The sequence below is a fragment of the Pinus tabuliformis genome, chromosome 2_2 (assembly GCF_031772625.1).
Source record: "Pinus tabuliformis cultivar Carrire ecotype Pingquan chromosome 2_2, CPIR1, whole genome shotgun sequence".
In the NCBI taxonomy this organism is placed as follows: domain Eukaryota; kingdom Viridiplantae; phylum Streptophyta; class Pinopsida; order Pinales; family Pinaceae; genus Pinus; species Pinus tabuliformis.
This window is the reverse complement of record NC_142300.1, coordinates 1,079,099,785-1,079,120,318: the sequence shown is the minus strand read 5'-3', so window position 1 is coordinate 1,079,120,318 and position 20,534 is coordinate 1,079,099,785. Positions and strand designations below refer to the sequence as shown.

Sequence of the window (20,534 nt, the reverse complement as noted above, 5' to 3'; positions counted from 1 at the left end):
TTTGCACCCCCACAAAGTATGAGATTCAAGATTATTGATGAATTTTTAACGATACTGTAATCCTTCAGAGGCAGGGGATCTATCAAGACTTTCCCTGCAAATTAAAGACAATAAAGATTTGCAGGTAGACCCCATCTGTCTTAAATCAAAATTTTAAGAGATGAGACAATTTGTTTTTCCCACACCCAAAATACCCGTCTTTCCATTGTTATTTTTTATGTGTTGAAGAAAGTGTAACTAGGTTTGGTCTTCATAATGACATGATCTTTGTATTTGATGTAATAAAAGGAAATAATTTATTTTTGTAATCTTGCTACATGGGTTTCATGAGCAAGAAGTGTCTCTAGATAAAAGACTTCTTCTTGATGTCTTTAGGATTTATGTAAATGTCAAAGAGTCATGTCATGTGTATAGAAACTCTTTATGAGTTCATGTAAATATGTACAAGTCTTCCAAGTTGTGTAATAACCTTCCAAGACCAAGATCAATGCCTCAAAACAAGCCTTCCAAAGTCTGCAAACAAAGTGATAAGGAAATAATCATGTCGACTCCAAACAAATGAATTACATATATAATTGTCATGTCAGCTTGCAACAAATTGTCACGTTGGTTCATGAACATATGTTGGATCAATTATATGTGGCTCATTACTATAAATACCCAGGAGGGGTCAGCGAAAATGACACAACAAATTTCGGATGCCTTTGATGAGCCGCAGTAAGGAAGCCGCAGTCATGAAGAGAGGGGAGCCACATTCATGGGTAAGAGGAGCCACAGTAAGCCGCAGTCAATGAGGTAAGGAAGCTGTAATCAAGGGACAAGTAGCCGTAGTCATGGAGCAGGTGTTTGGGTGGAGAAACCGTAGACAAGGGTTTCTGTTTTAGGGCTTGACTGCTCCTCGATTGGGGATTAGGAGCAGTCAAGCAATACCTCGGATGCATGAAGAACCACACATTAACTTAAGGTCAGTGTTATCTCTTATCTCGATCTCAGATGGACAGGACTGCGTATTGATTACAGTCTTGGTTTTGTGGAAATCACACTTGATCCTAAAGATGTTGGACATTCTCGGCATACCTATGATAAATTGATCTCACATGATGGCATTCGTTGGTACTCCTGTAGAAAACTAGACAACAAACAATAGTGATTTCAGTGATAAATAAGATGAGAGACATATGGTCTCACTAGGTATTACAGTATTCGGATCTAACATAATGTAGTCTTGATGAGCTACAAGGAGCAGCAACAAAGATCATAGTCTAGATCTTGACAGAACTGTAATAATAATAGATATGGATCATGATTTTGTATCTTTGTGGTCTCATGATGTCAAGGTACAACAATGATCTCAGATAAAGTGCAGCAGTAGTAAAACTATGATGCAACAGTGATGAAGATCATGGTGTTGCAGCAGTGATGAAGATCACGATGGTGATGACCTCCGTGGTGCAGCGAAGATAGTGATCTCAGCAGTGACACGAAGAGGATTGATGGCTTGGTCTTGGAGAGGCAGATTGAGTCATGGGTCATGGTCTTGGTATCCGTCAATGAAATTTCTATAAGAAGAATTTACCATGGGTTTTCCTCTCCAAGTGGGAGAGGTTTTGGCCCTAGAAGAGAGCCAAACATTTGTGTTCTTGTCTCTTTTTGTTTTGGTAGCAGTTTGATGAAGTAAACACACATTCTAATAATGAATAGAATACTAAGCTAAGATAAATTGTATAAATGCTTCACAAATTGTTATCATGTCAAAGAAGAATCACCTTAATATGCATGCCCTAAGATTCTTCAACATGGTATCAGAGGGATTGGTTCGACAGTTAAGGAAGGGCAGAAAAAGGGACATGCAAGCATAGCAAACTAAAAAGCTATACCTTGATCAAACCCTAGATCAAAGGGTTAATCTACAACAGCAGTATGGAAAACACAAGGATGGCTGATCAAGGAGAATCCAAGAAGCAGTCCACATCTATAGTCATCCACAACAAGGGTTTTGGAGGTTTGAAGTCAAAGTCTGGTCTATAGCAACAGCCTTGGCATGATCTCAACATTGCAGTGATTGATCTTTTCAAAGAACAATCCAGATTCCCATGCAAAGAAGCAGATCATCTACAACATGACTTGTATGGATAGTGCTCAATAAAGAATGAAGGTGTTCGTTGCCACAACCATAATAGCACCTATTGATGGATCTCTACATCATGGCAATCAACCTCAAATCGATGTTGCAAGGATCAGATATTCAGGACAATCATTTTGAAGGTTTGAAGATAAGCTTCAGCAAGGATCCTATCTGGAGGAAGCATCAATATATTTACACCCAACATGATCAAGTTGAAGATCCTGTCTTCACGTATCAAGTAAGTATCTTTTATTCTATAATCAAGTTTTGGTTTATTGACTTCATCAGTGCAAGAAGATCTATTGGTTAGACAATGTTCTTGCAGTAGGATTGAAGGAGTGAAGTCAGTACCTCAAGGTCTCCTTTGAATTCATGTTCTATGAATGGTTGAGTTACAAGTCCTGGAAGCCTTGGTCGGACAAACGCTCTGGAAGCTCTTGGTGGGTTGAGTTACTAGTCCTGGAAGCCCTGGTTGGGCAAATGCTCTGGAAGCTCGACAACAATTTTGGGTTGCATTACTAGTCCTGGAAGCCCTGGTTTGAACAAACGCTCTGGAGCCCTGGACAACTTGGGTAGAGACCAATTTGGTGATGGTTAGTGATGTCTGACCGTGAGGTGGAATCACTAATTGAGGGTTGAGGTGCTTTATCCTTTGGAAGCCCTGGATGGTTTTGATTGATGTGTTTTATGAGATCCCACATTCATGCTTGGAATATGGCACGGGGGTGACTGGCTGAAAGAGAGATTTGGTTGAGTGTAGTCTATAGTTGGGTGGTTCGTGGAAGTCCCATACTTGGTCGGCCTATGCAATCAACAATAAGAGCTCTATTTCTCCCTGGTATTTTTATGGGTAAATATACTTGTTTATATGTGGCTTATATGGCTGTTATATCCCTAATATTTCTATTGTTTATATGATGGTTATGAATGAGTTTTATGGCAGTGAAAATGTATGGCTTTCATCATGTTTTGGTTAATCACTGAATGTATGGCTTAATAGATGGTAATGTAGCTATTGTGATGGGGCTTCAATGCTTGTTAGTGATTCTCAGATAAGTATGAGACCCCTATGCTCAAATTTGTTGTTTAAACTTGTAGAATGCATATTTGTGACATGTTTGACGAAATGCTTTTCATGGCTAGTAGGGGTCCAATTAAGTCCTTGGCTGTTATATCCGTAATATTTCTGTTGGTTATATGCTGGTTATGAATGAGTTTTATGGCAATGAAAATGTATGGCTCTCATCATTTTTTGGTTAATCACTGAATGTACAATGAATGTATGGCTTAATAGATGGTAATGTAGCTATTGTGATGGGGCTTCAATGCTTGTTAGTGATTCTCAAATAAGTATGAGACCCCTATGCTCAAATCTGTGGTTTAAACTTGTAGAATGCATATTTGTGACATGTTTGACGAAATGCTTGTCATGGCTAGTAGGGGTCCAATTAAGTCCTTGTTCAAGTAATTACATTTGTATCATTATTCCAATGCTATCTTTCATTTCTGGAGGTGTCATGGAGTTCTGGGCAGTGGCATGAGCCTTGAGCTGAAATGTGGCACATAATTCAGAGTCGTAGGCACAAAACTGCTTGGGAAAGTCCCCAGTCGCAGGCATACCCATGCTGTGGGTGCGACTGGAGGGTCCCAGTGGCACTCATGCCCATGTCATGGGAGCATCTGGGGGATTAATGCGTAAAAAGTTAGTTTGTCGTAGGGGCTAGTCACCTGGAAGGTTTGGATGGCTCCTAGGGGTTCTGTAGTGGGTTTGGAAGGTATGTGTTGTTGTGTTCTGTCGGTTCCACTTCCTTAACTGACACATAGGGAGTTGAATCATATCATAGTAACTCTTCGTCACAGGTTTACCCAAGTTGGCCGGTTACTTGGGTTGATGTGGGAGGAGGGTGTCACACACTTTGGTACATAAGCTCAATTTAAAAAAAAAAAATGATTTTTTCCTTGATAAAGGCCTTTAAAATTTTGACTTCTTTTGGACTCATGAAATTTCTTCAACTAAATGGACCCAAAAAGTTTAATTTTGTTGAAAAATAATTCTTTTCTGGCCCGAAAGAATTTCATTTGATTTTTTTCCTTGGAATTGGGTTTGTCAATTTAATTCTTCCTTGGGAATGACCACTTTTTTCCAAATTTGTTTTTCCACTTGGAGAAAATTTTGTTTTCTCTATAATTATTTTTTGACTTAAAATTAATTGTCTATCTTAGGATTTTAATTTAATTTAAACAGAAAATTAATTAATTGACATTAGAGGGGATTAATAATGTTTCCACCCTCAAATATTTCAGCCATGGTGTCTAAATATGACGTACCATGCACCAAAATATTTTTACATGAAGATATTACAATACCATGCACCAAAATATATTTACATGAAGATATTACAATTACTTCAACCCTTGAAAGGGAAGCACCTTTAGACATAGACCCTTAATAATGTACCCAATTCTGCAACGGAATATGATCTAGTATAGACCAAGTGTGTTCGTAGTAAAATAATTTAGCCAAATGTGCTTAAATTATTCCCAAACACACTTTTACAAATGACTCGATATAACACTAGGACTCACCTAAGACCTTGTCAACAAATTCCACCCTAGCTTTGGGGTTCAAGCTAGAAGAAAAACTCTGGCAATTATCTATGTTTAGAAACACGCATAATTCAATGGGGTTAAGAAACTTCCTAGGATGAAATCCTTTGCCAAAATCATAGGCTTACCTAGGTGTTGTTACATAATTAAACGTTCATACTAGCATCATTTACAATAAATTTGTAGGATTTGGGTTTACAATGAAAAATTGATGCTGAATGATGACACTAATCTTCAAAAAAAAATTGTCCATTGACTTGTACTCTGCTTCTTCGACTATTGAAAAAGTGTGGGCAACATTGTGCAACCAACCACTTGCAATAGCCTACAACCTAATTGAAGCACCAACCTTGAAGAGGTGAAACCAACCACTTACAATAGCCTACAACTTGATTGAGGCACCAACCTCGAAAAGTGTGCAAGATTCTACTTGTTGTAGCCTTCAACCTGATTGAGGCACCAACCTCAGTGGAGTCACCCACCTCTTTCTTCAACTTCGTGTGGACCACTTTTTACAATATTTTAGACTGTATCGACATGCTCTTCAAAATAGGTCTTCAAATTGATCATACTGCTACTATCATAATGTTGTTATCAACCTATCATATCTTGTTCATACCCTGTTACATCCCTTTCATTAATTAGGTCACTTAAAACTCTTCTTGGAACCTGCTCTGGCCATATACACAACACTCCCCACATCTTGCTCATAAGCCCCAAAACACATAACATTGATTTTGAACATCAAAAATACATCATAAAGGCTTTTTTCATGCCTTCAAAACTATTCACAATTGAATCCTGATCATTATGCTTCTTCCAGAATCCAATTGGCTTTGAAATGAGCCCAATACCCATCCCCAAAACCATATAAAACCAAAAATTAAAGGTAAGTGTTCAACAAAATAACCCTTTTAGGGTGTGTTCTACAAAATAGCCGCTTCTCAACAATGGTCTACAAAATGTACACCTTTGGTCTATTATCTGTTTGACATAATATAAAATGGTAGGCAAAATAAAAATTAAAAAATTCTGACCTCTTAACTGTCAGGGCTCAATCTATGACCTTGACTACTAAACACAAATCCAATATCATTTGCGCTATTTGATGATGCTTATAGTGCTATGTTTTCGAGCCACATTTTTTGTGCTAGAGCTAACTTCAAAGGGAAGATGATGGGATCTGATCCCTTGGCTAATTATCATCCAATCTATGGAATATACATAGCCATACACGAATCAAACCCCCCAGCTCAACAACTAGTCTGATGTGTCAGGTCACACTTGGCAAAACTTAACCTCCACAGCGTGTGCCAAAGGATCCAATTGAGTGGAACCACGTCATGAATAGAAACGAAACTGTCAAACTGTCATGTCATGGAGAAGATAGAAATAAACTACCAAACTGTCATGTCATGGACAAGATAGAACTAAATTGCAGAAATCTTGGAACCATGTCATATTTGAAAAGTGGGAACAATGCCCTTTGTAGGGGTTTGAAACTAAGACTTCTCTTTAGCGACGAATTGGAAACAATTTAGGCAACTGCCGAATTGAGAACCAAATCGTTACGCTTACCACAGAGTCTTTGTTACTCTTTATCGTTCACACTATTCTTTGAGCCATCGGTCATATATATACTAATTTTTGTGGTCCCGGGGCTCATGATGGGCGACCTGGGGCCATTGCTCACGCCAACACCCCCGAAGTTTTGACTCATATGACCTTTCACTTCGCAACTATGTGATTGTGTCATGACCTGAGGATAATATTCCTTAGGCCTTTCACCACATGACCAAGCCATGTGACTTAGTCCTTACGTGTCCATGGGTATATGTTGACGTCATCATGCCACATGGCAACTTGTGAGAGGTGCCACATGTCACCCATTTTCAGCATTTTCACCAATCAAAATGTGCCAATTGTACCTGCCATGTCGTGCTCCCTGGTGGAGCCATGTCACCTTGTTGACATCATCTTGATGACATGTCATGTCATGTCATTGCGACAACATACTTGCTGCCATGTCATCTCCTCTCACTAATCGAACTTTGCCACATCAACAGGATTACCATGTCACAACTGACTATGCAGGAGAGTCCACATGTCATCCGACTGAATGGTCCATGTGTCCTTGAACCACCACATTATCTTTTCTGCCACGTTTGACCTACCAAACTTCGCCACATGTCAAGACTGCCGTGTCGCCATTGACTGTGTAGGAGAATCCATGTGTCATCCGATAGAGGGGTCCACGTGTTGCTACGAGATTGAGATATAATGAGGGCCAACCTTCATTAAAGCTCGGACAAGTTGATATGTCACATGTCGACCAATTCTCCATTCGGTTGTTGGGTCCGTTGGATATAAGTAGAGATGTTCAACTTTTTATTGTTTTAATCTTTGTGCAAGTTTATGTGATATTCCTTGTAGATTTGACCACTGAATCATAGATCTTCCCAAAAAATGCACTTGTGGGTTTTGCCCCTTAGTTTACGTTGTTTACTAATGCTGATCTTCAAATGACCATAACTTCTCATCTTGGAGAAGTTTCTTAGTGTGTGCTATACCATTGGAAAGGTATCGGAGAGGACTATCCAACCATACCATTCTTAGATTCATTAGGACATCCTAACTTGGTAAAAAACTTAATAAAATTTAAATCTCTGTCTTCACTTGATGAGGGTATGCAAGAGATCAAAACTATCATACTGATTCATGAATGACACTGCTGCTTCCTCAGCCATCCCCTTTGACATCAATGACACTTGTTTTCATCAATGAAAACACTGTGCAACAAATAAGACATCTAGAGATTGTTGTGAGGGGCATTTCATGCCATCTCATGTTTGACCTTGAGTGTGGCTATGTAATCTTTGAATTTTTTCATTTTTTTGAAAGTGTTAATGAAAATAAGAATGGCTTGGTATTTGCCTCATGCTAACAACTATGAACTTGATTTTGGATGGAAGCAAAATATATCACGACAGTTACTCTGTTTTGTTTTTTAACTTGAAAAGAGAAAAGCAAGCGGTCTCACCAAGTGCCCATACACTTGCTGTCAATGTTGTTATATGATGTGCGAAAACTTTGAGGCCATATATGACAGCATAATTCCTAGACATTCAAGTGTCTCAACCAGAAATGAAATTTCATTAGGTAAAGACAACTACGTGTTAAGGAAGATATTGAAGAAAACATTGATGACCATGGGGAAAGTCAAGACGAACCTATTATCAAAAAATGTTGAAGCTAAAGTTGAAGTGCAAACAATTACAGTAAAAGAGGAATCAGATCGAGCCACATACATCAACCAATTTTTGGGCTGTCTTTCAAATCCATGATTGTTCACAAAGTATCAAAGCAACATTTCTTGAATATTTTATATTACCAGCTGAATCCTAGGTTCAAGATGCAAGTTGCATCAGTCACTACTTGTTTCTTGGATCCTCATTGGGTGTATGATATTAGTTTGATTGCTTCAGTGATTCATTCATCACTCTTCATCGGGAATTACAATTTTGTTGTAGCAAACAAAGAGTATGATCTATTCTTGATTTGTGGAAGAAGTTGAATTCCGACATCAGTCCTTGATCACACTTCAAGGATGAAGTGTGTGGAGGAGTTGCATGTAATGAACGCAGGTGACATTGTTGTTATTATAAATTATTATTAGCTAGGTCCCATAAAGGTCGTGTCGATTCATTATGACTCATATTTTCAAACATTATAAAAGAGATCCTGTTGTTTTATTATAATCGTCATTCATTTGTATTTTTTAAATATATAATGACTTAACAGACGAATGACTTTGTCCCTTCTCTAAGGGTTTCTTGTCTAATATCCGATTGGTCCATTACATATTCCCATATATGGCTTCATAGGTAGGTTTTGTTTTTCACCTTGGTGCTCACACTCTTAGGAAGCAGATTCATGCTTAGGTCTTAGTTAATTGCTTTGTAGTTTCTTTCTATGATGAAGTACAGTAGTTGCCTTTCTGAGTTTGGATATGATGAACAAGCATTTAATATTTGTATCAATGTTTATGCAGGGTTTTGGCTGAATAAACTGTTCTCGTTCTTTCATTGTCCATTACTCATTACTTTCAGGATTGCTTTCATATCGTGTTGTTTTTTACTTGGTTCAGGGTAGCTACAGAAGCAAAGCAAAGGCGAAAGCAACAAGCAATGAAGAAAGAGTTATCGCAGGAAAAGCTAGAAAAAGAAAAACTGATTGAAACTGCAGAAGATGCAAGCTTGGCCAAAGAACATAAAATTAAACAGAACTCCAATTCCACTTCTGCCGAGGATCAAAAGTTTCATAAAAACCCAAAGAAAGATGGAATGCTTCCGAAGAGTATTCTGAAATTTCTTGAAGACCGCGAGAAGTATGTACTGGTTTCTTTTCTACACTTTTGCCAATTGGTTAGACATTATTTTTACAGGAAGGATTGGGTAATTATGGTGAAATATTGTCACTGATTGCTTGAGTTGCTATTACTATGGTCTAAAATTGCAACCTTCAGTTATTTCGTTTCAGATGATGTACCCCCTATAACCCTTATTCCAGGTTGAGAGCATGTTTATAAGTAGGTCAGATTAATATGGGCAAAATATTCTCTTATTCAAACATGATTTTTTGCATGTTAACAGGTCTTAAGACATTGCTTTTTTCTGTTCCCTAGGAAATGGGCTGAAAAGAGAGCATTATTGTAGTTTATGGTGCTATTGCACAAGGCCCAAAGTACACCTGAATTATCATGTTGTTCGTAAGACTTGAACCCATGTGGAGGCTATATTAACATATCACCTTTACCACTTGAGCAAGCCAGCACTGACAAGTAGATCATACATTTATACCTGCATTCAAAACAGATAACTAGGACAGTGAGACTAATTAGGAGGGAAGATTAGTTGGAAGATTCATGGACAGATTATGAGAGATAGTTATGAAGATGGTTGAACCAAATGTCTAATTTGATACTTTGTTTATGGTCATCTAGCTTTATATATATTATAAAGGGACACATTGTACATTTGGAGATATATGGGGAAAGGAATGATTGCTTTGGTTTCCCCACATGCGGCTTTTTCAGCATAAACAGTAAACACTCAATGCCCCTTGCTTGTAGGTGTTGCTAAATTTGTATTTTGCACAAAGACTATCCCAACGCTTAAAATTAAAGCTTCTAAACTTTCTAAACTTCAATTCAAGTCCTAAGTGACACCAGAAGAAAAGGAAAGAAAATTGGAAACAAACAACCCTTCCTAGTATGGTTACTAAGTTTGTTCATTGGAAGATCACAAGTGATAGAAAAGAAAAGAGTGATATTCCTGCTTGATGTGTGGGTATGTGTGTCTCTTGGATCTAATCAATAATTACATATGGTTTGATAAAATTGCACAAGTGTGGAAAGGAAGATGGAATGGAGATGTTATAAAGAAGTCTTGAATCTCATCGAGGTGAAAACTAGGTAGTCTTACTTCTCTTGGTTTCCTCATCATATCTCTAGCTATAAAAAAAGAACAAATTTGAGTGTGGTTATTCTTTCTCTTTCAAGGGTGTTGATATTATGTCCAATGTTATCAGAATTGAATTGGTCATTGAACTGCTCGACCCTAAAACTGGAACCAAACCAGAACCAGAAAAAAACAGATCGACCAAAAAATACATAAAATATTCGAACTTTAAAGAAAAACATATATCATGAATCCAAATATGGAAAAGTTCTCATTTATATAGCAAGAGTGCAGATAACCAAAATAATGCCAATACATCTCTTGAGTTTGAATCAGAATACATCAAGAAATGCTAGTGGTTGTAGATCAGACAAGTATTTCCATGAGGGTGTCTACTTATGGAAATCATCATTAAAAGTATCCTATGTTTTTTCAGGAGTTCACTTAATTAATTAATAAAGTGAACATTCTTTTATTAAATTGATTTTTAAATTTTAATTAATAAAGTGACTAAAGTGGGTCACTTAATAACAATGTTGCACTAATCGTTATCGGGATAATATCGGCGCGAGGAAAAAATTGGAAAAAATCGTAATATTCGGGAAAAAATCGTTTGGTACAAAAATATTCATTTTTTTTTTTAATATCTAAACCATCTACAACATAAAATAAACAGATTGACACATAAATATGATAAAAGAACTAATATATAAGATGTTTAATATAATTTATAGTGTTAAAATCACACATAACAGTGAATCATGTCTTGAATAGTAAGTCCTGACTCCTGAGTCCCAACTCAGCCTCAAAATATCAACAAAAGATAAAATAATGTATCTCATGAGTCATAATGTCATATACAATAAAATGAACAAAATAACTAAAGTCTAATACTATTGATTTCCTCTGCCCCTCTTGCGAGAAAATGCCACAACTTTCCCTTTCCCTCTAGATGTAGATGCTGGTGTTGGTGGAGTTGGCAGTGGAGTCTGTTGTGCTCTAGAAGCTGAAGAACTAGAAGTAGGAGCTATAGGAGGTAGACCACGTCCTCTACTGGTGGCAGGGGTAGCCCGGGCAAGTGGTGTCACCTCCTCCTCCTGTTGCTCCAACTCCTCCTCCTCCTCCCCCTCCACTACATCTTGCACTAACCAATCATCAGTAGACTCCATGAGAGGCCTCTCGGCCTCAACCCTCCATGCAGCAGTGGTGTCAATCCCATCCAATGAGATGGCCTCCATATCAGGTGTCCTCTCAAGTTGCCTCACCCACAATCGAAGATTGTAGTAGACGTAGACCATGTCATTAAGTCGCTGGGACTCCAACCTGTACAAAGATCATGAAATAATAATTAATAATTATAAAGAAAATATTGTTTAATGAATTCAAAAATTTATTTGGAAATTTGTAATATTTTAAATGTTTAAGTGTTAACCTGTTGCGCTTCTCGTTGTGTATTTTTTCAAATACACTCCAGTTGCACTCACATCTTGAGGAGATACATGTTTCGCTGAGGATTCGAATGGCAAGCTTTTGCAGAAGGGGTACCTTGGCACCATACATTCTCCACCCTGCATCTATAACAAAATGACAAATAAAATTTTAAATAAACATAAGAAAAAAAAGGAATTTGAAGAGACAATGAAATTTGAAACAAAGTTACAAACTAAAAAATACCTGGCATTTTAATCGTCCTATTAGTCACAAGACTCACAACCATGTCAAAGCCAAATGTGCCACCTGCCATCCTATATGTCTCAATTTCTTTAGAGATCTCTGTACATTCTGCTAGAGATCGCATCATCTTCTAGACACAGGATAAGAATCCATCCATGATCTCAACATCAAATACAAACCCACATGCGTAAGAAAATACTGGGTTTAGGAAAATCCTAGCAACATGAATGGGACAATGGAGTGTGTTGTTCCATCGCTCATCAATCACTCCCCATAGGAGGAGTTGTCTCTGAAACCCCTCATCTCTCTTATCATCATAGTAGGCCTGAATGGCTTCTTTGGCCCTATCCATGGCCTCATACAAATAGCCCATTGCGGGCTTCTCACCATCAACTATCCGAAGAACCCTTACCAAAGGTTCAGTAACGGCGCACACCTCCTGCCCTCCCGCCCAGAAGTCTTCCTGGTATGAAACTAATCTGCATATGGTCTCTCCCTCTGGTTTGCGGCTCATTGGCAAAGCACGCCACTCCTCTGAAAGAAACATTCTCTTCACATTCCACATAGAATTCAAGAGGATTGAAGAGATATGAAACTGGTGGCAAACCATGTAATGGCGGGGCGCACTAACTCTTTGTTGTTGGTGAATCTTCTCATCAAGCTAAGCACAGATGTATGGTTATATATAAATTTTGTAATGTTTTTGAATGACTCAACAATATCTTTGACAAAGGGAATTTTCCCTATGTCCTCCAACATCAAATCAATACAGTGTGCAGCACAAGGTATTCAAAATAAAGTAGGATGCCTATCCATAAACATCCTGCTAGCAGCAACATAATTTGCAGCATTGTCCGTTATGACTTGAACAATATTTTCTACACCCACCTCCAAAATAAACACATCTAGCAAATCACATAAAGTTCTTGCATCTTTGATTTGTGCAGATGCATCAACAGATTTGATAAACATAGTCCCCTTGGGACAACTAACCAAGAAGTTTATAAGGGTTCTCCCCTTTTGGTCAGTGCAACCATCTGACATAACAGTGCATCTTGTTTTTGCCCATGATGCCCTAAAATCCTCCAATCTTTTGGTGCAGTGAAGCTTTTCATTTTGAAGAATCCGGCCTCTGAGATCATGATAAGAAGGGATCATGTACCCTGGGCCAATAGTTGCAATAGCATCAATAGTAGGTTGGAAAAATGGATTATTCCTTACAATGCTGAAAGGAATATCACTCCAAAGGAGAAATTTTGCCAGCAACTTGTTAGCTTGTTCTTTCTTAGTTCTTTTTAGCATTGAACTGATAGATGGCTTTGAACCAGGTGTGGTTCGAGGAACAAAAAATTATGAGGCAACTATCGGATTGGTTGATGCTGCAGTAGAACTAGTGCCACTTGCTTGTTCAACTGACTTTTTTAGTTGCCTCTTCACTTCTTCTTTGGTCTCTCTATTATGGTTTAAGATTTCCATTGCTTTCATGGCTCTTTGGATGATTTCAGGATTTGTATTTTTGCAAGGCCCTACATCAAATCTAGGGATTTTTGCAAGGTGATACTTAAATCTGTACACCCCCCCGGACATATGGTGCCCACAAAACTTGCAAGTCAAGTTTAGTCTATCATTCAGAGCAATTAGGTTCACCATATTCCTAGAAAGGGTCCAATTTCCTTGGCATGTTTGATTTTGAGCTTTGAAGTTGAAAACTTGAATGGTGTTTCGGTGAACCTATGGGAAAATAAGGATTACAATTTAGTATTTACAAGTTTTTTTTTTTAACAGGAACGAGTATGGAATTATATTGATCTCTGGCCAAAATGCCTTTCACCGGTTACATTTGGTCGGGCGTAGCCCTTCAAATTTCCTTCCACTAGCTGGTCAGTGATCCCGACTCCTGGATACCCGCGGAATTTGTTCCATCCTATCGAAATTATCTCTGTTATTTTCCCTAACTTAAATAAACATACAAACTGGTTCAGCAATATGCAGAAGAACATGACAAACGTTATGGAATGGAGTCCCAACTCTCAATTTCATCTACCAAGAGACAGCCAGCGGAAAGAGGAACTGCCTTGTTGGCTTCTATATCAGCATCTTTATTATTTTCTCTCAAAACATGGAGGAGAGATGTAGTCCGGAAGGATTTCATCAAGGTTCTGATTCTTGAAATGATTCTTGCCAGGCTGATGTCTACAAGAGAGGAGTTCGCTACTAAGACTTTGATGATGGCTTGAGAATCTCCTATAATGCTGACTTCTGAGAGATCCATAGCCTTTGCTTGCTTAAGGCCTTGCAGAAGTGCCAAGGCTTCAGCTTGCATGCTGGTTGACTGCCCTAACCCCCAGGCGAACTTTGCCACTGTTATGCCCTCTTTGTTTTTTATAATGCCTCCTGCTCCAGCCAGTCCAGGATTGCCTTTCGCTGCTCCATCAAAGAACAAAGCAGATCTGGATTGCCTGAGAAGCAAGTCCGACAGATCGTTCTCCTTTCCCCTGAATTGCCATTCTTTTGTAATCTTGTGGTGCCTAGTTTCGTCAGAAAAATGAAGGCCCATCGAGGCGCCCCAATCTAAGTCCTGCTGATTCAGGTTCAGCTCCGGAAGATAATCCCCGAGACTTTCTTTCCAAAGGCACTTTGTTTTAATGATAATAACCTGTGAATTGAGTCTTTCCTCCCTGAAGACTCTTCTGTTACGCTCGAGCCAGATCTGCCAGCAAGCGAATTTCGGCAGGGAGAGCCAGGCTGCTCTAAATCTTTCGTTTTTTGGGAGAGTTTCAGGATAATAATTCCTCCAATTTGCAAAGAGATCGGTTATAGTCAAGGGCAGTGTAAAATCGGATTCCCAGAAACTCAGGAGACCTTGCCATATTTTTTTTGAGTAATTACAGTCCAGCATGATGTGCTGCGCGCTCTCCTCATTTTCACAACATAAATGACAGCGGGAGGGGCCATGGAAGCCTTTTTTCTGCAGTCTGTCGGTTGTTAAAATCGCGCTGTGGCATAACAGCCAGCAAAAGGCGTCAACCTTGGGAGTGGTTTTAACGTTCCAGATTCCATTCCAAACTGCTGGATTCGGGGGGACATGAGGCCGCATCTGTAGACTTTTGTAACCTTGCGCCACCGTGTACAGGCCTGGGGCGGCTCCCCATCCTCGGGCGTCCTTCTTACCCATGCTCAGTGGCGCCATCCCGTTGAGCGCTGCAAGGAACTGATCACGGGCTTGAGTTAGTTCAGGAGGGACGGGAGGGAGCCTCCAGCGCAGCCATGATCTGCCTTCCCACTGCGAGATGTCCCATAGAGAGTTACAGCCTGCGTTGTTCATCCACAGGCGCAGCGGTTGGAGGGAGCTGAGGGACGATAAGGGAGGATTCATCATGATATTATCTTCCCATATCCTGCAATCTTTACCATTGCCTGGGATCCAGAATGCTCTGTCTCTGATTAACGGAACAACTTTTTGACAGAGCTTGATCAGCTGTGAGCCTGAGGTAGGAAGAGGGGCGTCCAAGCATCTCTTTCTCTTTCCCCTGAAGTATTTCCTCCAGAGAGCTCTTTGCGCCCAACCAGGATGTGATCCAATGACTCTCCAGAAAATCTTGGCACCCATGGCTATGTTCTGGAGGTTGAGATCCTTGAAGTTGAGGCCTCCTTCGCTTTGGGGCTTGCAAATTTTCTCCCAACTGACTAATGGGATTTTCCTGTCATTATGATTTCCTCCTTTCCAGAAGAACTTGCGGATGAAGGCTTCCATTTTTTTTATGATACCTGAAGGGGCTAGAATAACAGAGAATTGAAAGATGGGAAGGCTGCAGAGGACGGATTTGATGAGGACAGTTTTGCCAGCGAGATTTAACCATGAAAACCCCCAGGCTTGTATTCTGGCTTTAAATTTATCCAACAGAGGGACCCAATCTTTGCTGTAAGCCAATTTACGGAAAATGGGGAGGCCCAAATATGTGAAGGAGGACCAGTTAAGGGATGCAGTAAAGCCCAGAATTCTTGAAATGGATGTAAGGGTGGAAGGGGAAATATTCCAACAAAAGATTTTACACTTACCCCTGTTTAATCTGCTGCCTGTAGCTTCACTGTAGTCGTCCAGGACCTCCTTGAAACTTGAAGCAGATCTGGCGGAGGCAGCCCCTAAGAGGAGGGTATCATCCGCGAACAGGGTGTGATTGACATTTTTTACACCTCTAGCTATATTGAGCCCCAGGATCTCTTGATCTACCAGTTTCTGATCCAGGTAGAAGCTCAGGACAGAAACCTGAAGAACAAAGAGGAGAGGAGAGAGGGGGCACCCCTGCCTAAGCCCCCTTGAGGCTTTAAATGTAGAAATTTTGAATAATTTAACACATATTCACAGAGATTATCCTGATCATACAATTTAAGCGGAACATGTATAATACATAATCTCCTCTACGTTGATCAAGAATATAGCAGCATCAATAACAATAAAACATCAAGAGCATTCACACATTAACACAGTATGTATCCCGGGGAAAGCATCTCGCTAAAAACCCCACACTATCTGTATATTAATGATTGAGTCATGTAACATTACACAGCATAATACTTCTCACAAGTATCTCCACCTCTGTTACACACAATACAGCTCAGATCTGATCTCCAAATCTCTTCCACTGCTTGCCTGCCTCCACTGCTCAATACCTGCTCAAGAACTGATGAGAATTGCTTCCCAAACTCGATTTTCACCTGCAAAATAGTCACTCACTCTTTGTGGACGTGAGCAAAGGCTAAAATGCGGGCCAAATACGTGAGAAAACTCATTGGCATACTCAATCCCTTGATTGTGCAAGATCTGATGCACAACTATAGTCACAGACTCACAACTGATAGCAATCTGATTCTCTACCACTTGTCCCTGTTGAACTGAACATGCACTGACATGCAACTGAGTTAACTGATGTATTCTTTAGTTGTATTATGAGTTAATAATTAGTTTAACAACTCATCATTAGTCTATCTGCAGTTAGACTAACTACAACTAGTTTAACTAAGTCAAACTGAACACAACTCCATCAACTGTACCTCCAGTCCACTAAACTCAACTCACTTGAGTTCTAACTGAAGTCATGCATGCAACAACTCAACTGACTCATAAGAAAAACGAATTTCCTTCTGACAGCTGCGTGTGCCACTTCCGTAGCTCAAACTGAAGTGCTCCAAGAGAATAAGATTAAGTTTATAGTCCAAATATTATTGTGAGATAATAATATTTGACTTTTCTATTTTTGACAGCCAGTCTAAAAATAGACTTGATCACTCACACTGTGATCACTCACACTTTCATCAAAAATAGAAGTCCATCTATTTTTCCCAACTTGATCAATCATCCATAAACATAGACATGATCCATATGTCTAAAAATAGACATAGTCTAAAAATAGATTTGCGCCAAAAATAGCCTGCGGGCCCACTTAGTGAAGGCGACTCTTTTCACTAAGCTCCATCATCTTGTTGCAATCTCAACATTAAAGAAACCAATTGCTCTCCCATTCACAAGAGGAGCGATCCAAGGGTCAGCAATACAAGCACGAATCCAATTTAAAAAACCCATACCGAAACCGAATTTTTTCAGGACCTCCCAAAGAAAGCTAAGTCTGACCCGATCAAAGGCATTAGCTAGATCTAATTTAATGACCATACCTTTCTCTTTGCGAAGCTGGCTCGAGTGGATCGCCTCTTGAACCAAGATGAAATTGTCGACAAGCTGTCTCCCTTGAACAAATCCGCCTTGGTTCTCCGGGATGATGACTGGAAGAATGCCTTTTAGTCTATTGGCTATGACCTTTGTGATCAGTTTGTAACCAATGTTGCAAAGAGAGATGGGGCGGAACCGGTTGAATTCTTTAGCACCCTTTTCCTTGGGGATGAGGGCAAGGAAGGCTGAATTGGTGCTGCCTCCGATTTTCTGGCAAGATTGCGATTTCAAAACCATTTTGCAGAGGTCTTTCTCCACAATCTGCCAGCAGGTTTGGAGAAATCTTGCAGTAAAGCCATCCGGGCCCGGGGCTTTGTCCGGTGCCATGTCGAAGAGAGCGTCTTTTATTTCTTGAGTAGAGATCTTCGCCTCAAGCTTATGGTTCATTGTGGGAGTGATCAAAGGAGGGATCGCTTCCAAGAATTTAGAGTTAGGGTCCGTCTCTCCCTCTTCTCTATACAGATTTTGAAAATGGGTGAGAGCTGCTCTCTTTATACTGTCGAAGTCTTTGTGGATTGAGCTGCCATCTTTAATTTCTGCAATAGAGTTGAAGCTCTTTCTAGCTTGAGCCTGTTTGTGAAAGAAGGCAGTATTTCTGTCTCCTGCTTTAAGCCATAAACTCCTTGACTTCTGCCTCCAGTGCTCTTCCTCCGAAAGGCAGGCTTTGTGGAAGATTTGCTGGAGCTCTGCTTCCTTGTCTAGAACGTCTTTAGTGATTTCTGCATCCTCACTTTGGGCATTGTGGTGGGCGAGGTTGTCCTGAGCCTGCTTTCTCTCTTTTGCAGGGGAGGGGAGGGATTTGGCCCAAGATTTGAGGACCGCTTTCAATCTTCTGAGCTTTTCTTCCCATATGAAGAAAGGGGAACCTTTTACAGGCAAACTCCAGCAGTCTTGAACCAGCTTCAGGAACTCTGGTGCCTTAACCCAAAGAGGGTTAAATCTGAAGGGGATGGGACCAAGGTCTTTATGGCCCGACATCTCCAGCAAAATTGGCTTATGGTCAGAAGCACTGCATGGGAGGATATGCAATCTGGATTCTAAGCCTAGCAGAAGAAAGGAACTCTGCACCAAGCATCTGTCAAGTCTAGCAGCAATATGACCCGGACCTATTCTTTTGTTAGACCAAGTATACTTACCATTTTCTGGAGGGATGTCGAGCAGATCCCAGTCCTGCATGAGGTCTTCCACCCATTCCCTTGCGGGGTCCCTTATGATTGATCCTCCACGCTTATCCTCCATGCGCATGGTAAGGTTTAAGTCCCCTGCCACAATGATGTTTTCCAAATTTTCTGACTCCGACAGTTGTCTGATGGAGTCCCAACACTCTCTTTTCTCCCCTATATTTGTTGGAACATAGACATTGAAAAGACTGACTACCTCCCTTGAGTCCAATGGCTGGAGCTTCAAGAATAGCCAGTGGGTGTTGTGCAACTCGGTGATCAGCCTATACTTGAGAGGATTCCAGAGGGAGCCCAGGCCTCCAGAGGCTCCCCGTGCTGAAACTGCATGTCCGCTGCTTCCTTTCCAAAACTTTTTACTGGTCTGGAGAAACTCCTTGTCCTCCATTTTGGTCTCCTGGATCAGAAGAATGTCTGGGGCTTCTCTTCTTATAAGACTTCTTGTAGCTTCTTCTTTCACTTTGCTCCCCATTCCTCTGCAATTCCAGGAGACAATCTTCATCATTTATTTTTATGGTGATGGGCTCCCTTGGAACCCTGCAAGTGGTTTTTGTTCGTCTTCGGATTTTTCCCCAGGAGTTTCTCCAGAGTGGGCTGGCTACCCTGAAGCTTGTCCTTGTAGGTTTCCTGATCTCTCTTTTCTCTAGCTGATTTACGGCCTCTTGCAGATCTTCTGACCGATGTCTGCATGTCTCCTATTTCTCCATCCTCCTCAGACTCCTCCGAGCCATGTTCCTCCTCGGATGCTTCTGGTTGTTTTTCCTTGTTTCTTGCCATGGTTTCGTCAGGACTTGCATCCGCTGGAGACGATTTATCTGATGGAGGATCTTGCTTATCTTCTGCCTGGAGAGTCTCTTCAGCGGAGCTTAAGACCACATACCTGTTTTCCTGACTGTTTGACAGGGGAGCATTCTGGGTGGAGGCAGGATGGGGTGCATGAACCCCAGGTTTCTTTTGGGATGCCTTTGATCTCTTGACCTGGTTCCAGCCTTCTTCCTTTCCCTTCTCTGCCTCCCCTTTGGTCGGGCACCCTCTTGCAAAATGGCCATAGACATGGCATTTACGACATTTGAAAGGAAGTTGCTCATAGTCCAACACTTGGACATGCGTCCAACTGCCTACCTTTAATTTGATGGCCTCCGGAAGCCCCACCTCTAAGTCTACCTCGACACAGATACGGGCGCAATCATACTGGTCATTGTTGTTTGCTCTATCAATGAACTTTCCCAGAGTGTTCCCTATGTGCTTGAGGGACTCCCAATTCCAGCAATGCACCGGGAGATTCGGGAGCCGAACCCAGACAGGGACCGCCGTTGGGACATCCATGGTCGGGTCGAAGTCAGGGGTCCATTTGTTAAGGTAAAGACCCTGAGGCCCCATAAAATATGGCCCATTCCTGAAGATCAGGTCTTTGTCCTCCTTTGTGTTGAACTCGAACAGGAAGAAGCCTCTACCCAGAAAATAAGAGGTGACATTGTTTTCGATCAGGGGAACCCAGTTCTTGATGACCCAGTTTTCCGTCGATTTTGGCGAGGGCCAAAGGCCCGTGAATTGACCCACCAAGGCTCGATCTGCCAAAGACAAGGCAACCTGGATCGGGCCCTCAGGAGGCAGGTTTACTTCCGGAACATCGTCGATCCTTTTGACGAATTTGGAGAGTTCAGGCTTCTTCTTTTTGGGCAGCGAAGCCAGGAGAGAGGAGAAGGCTGCTTCAGCTTCCGGAGGAGAAGCATGCGAACCGGTAGGCGAGCCTTGAGACTCCATGG

At 40.7% G+C, this 20,534-nt stretch overlaps 1 protein-coding gene across 1 annotated transcript in view; it reads left to right on the top strand.

Moving 5' to 3' along the window:
• Positions 1–20,534, top strand: part of LOC149197131 (uncharacterized) — a 195,004-nt gene that overhangs the window by 108,372 nt on the left and 66,098 nt on the right. Inside the window, exon 3 of the mRNA XM_089405740.1 lies at positions 8,880–9,119. Coding sequence (XP_089261866.1) covers positions 8,880–9,119 — 240 coding nt within the window. The remainder of the gene's footprint in view (positions 1–8,879; positions 9,120–20,534) is intronic.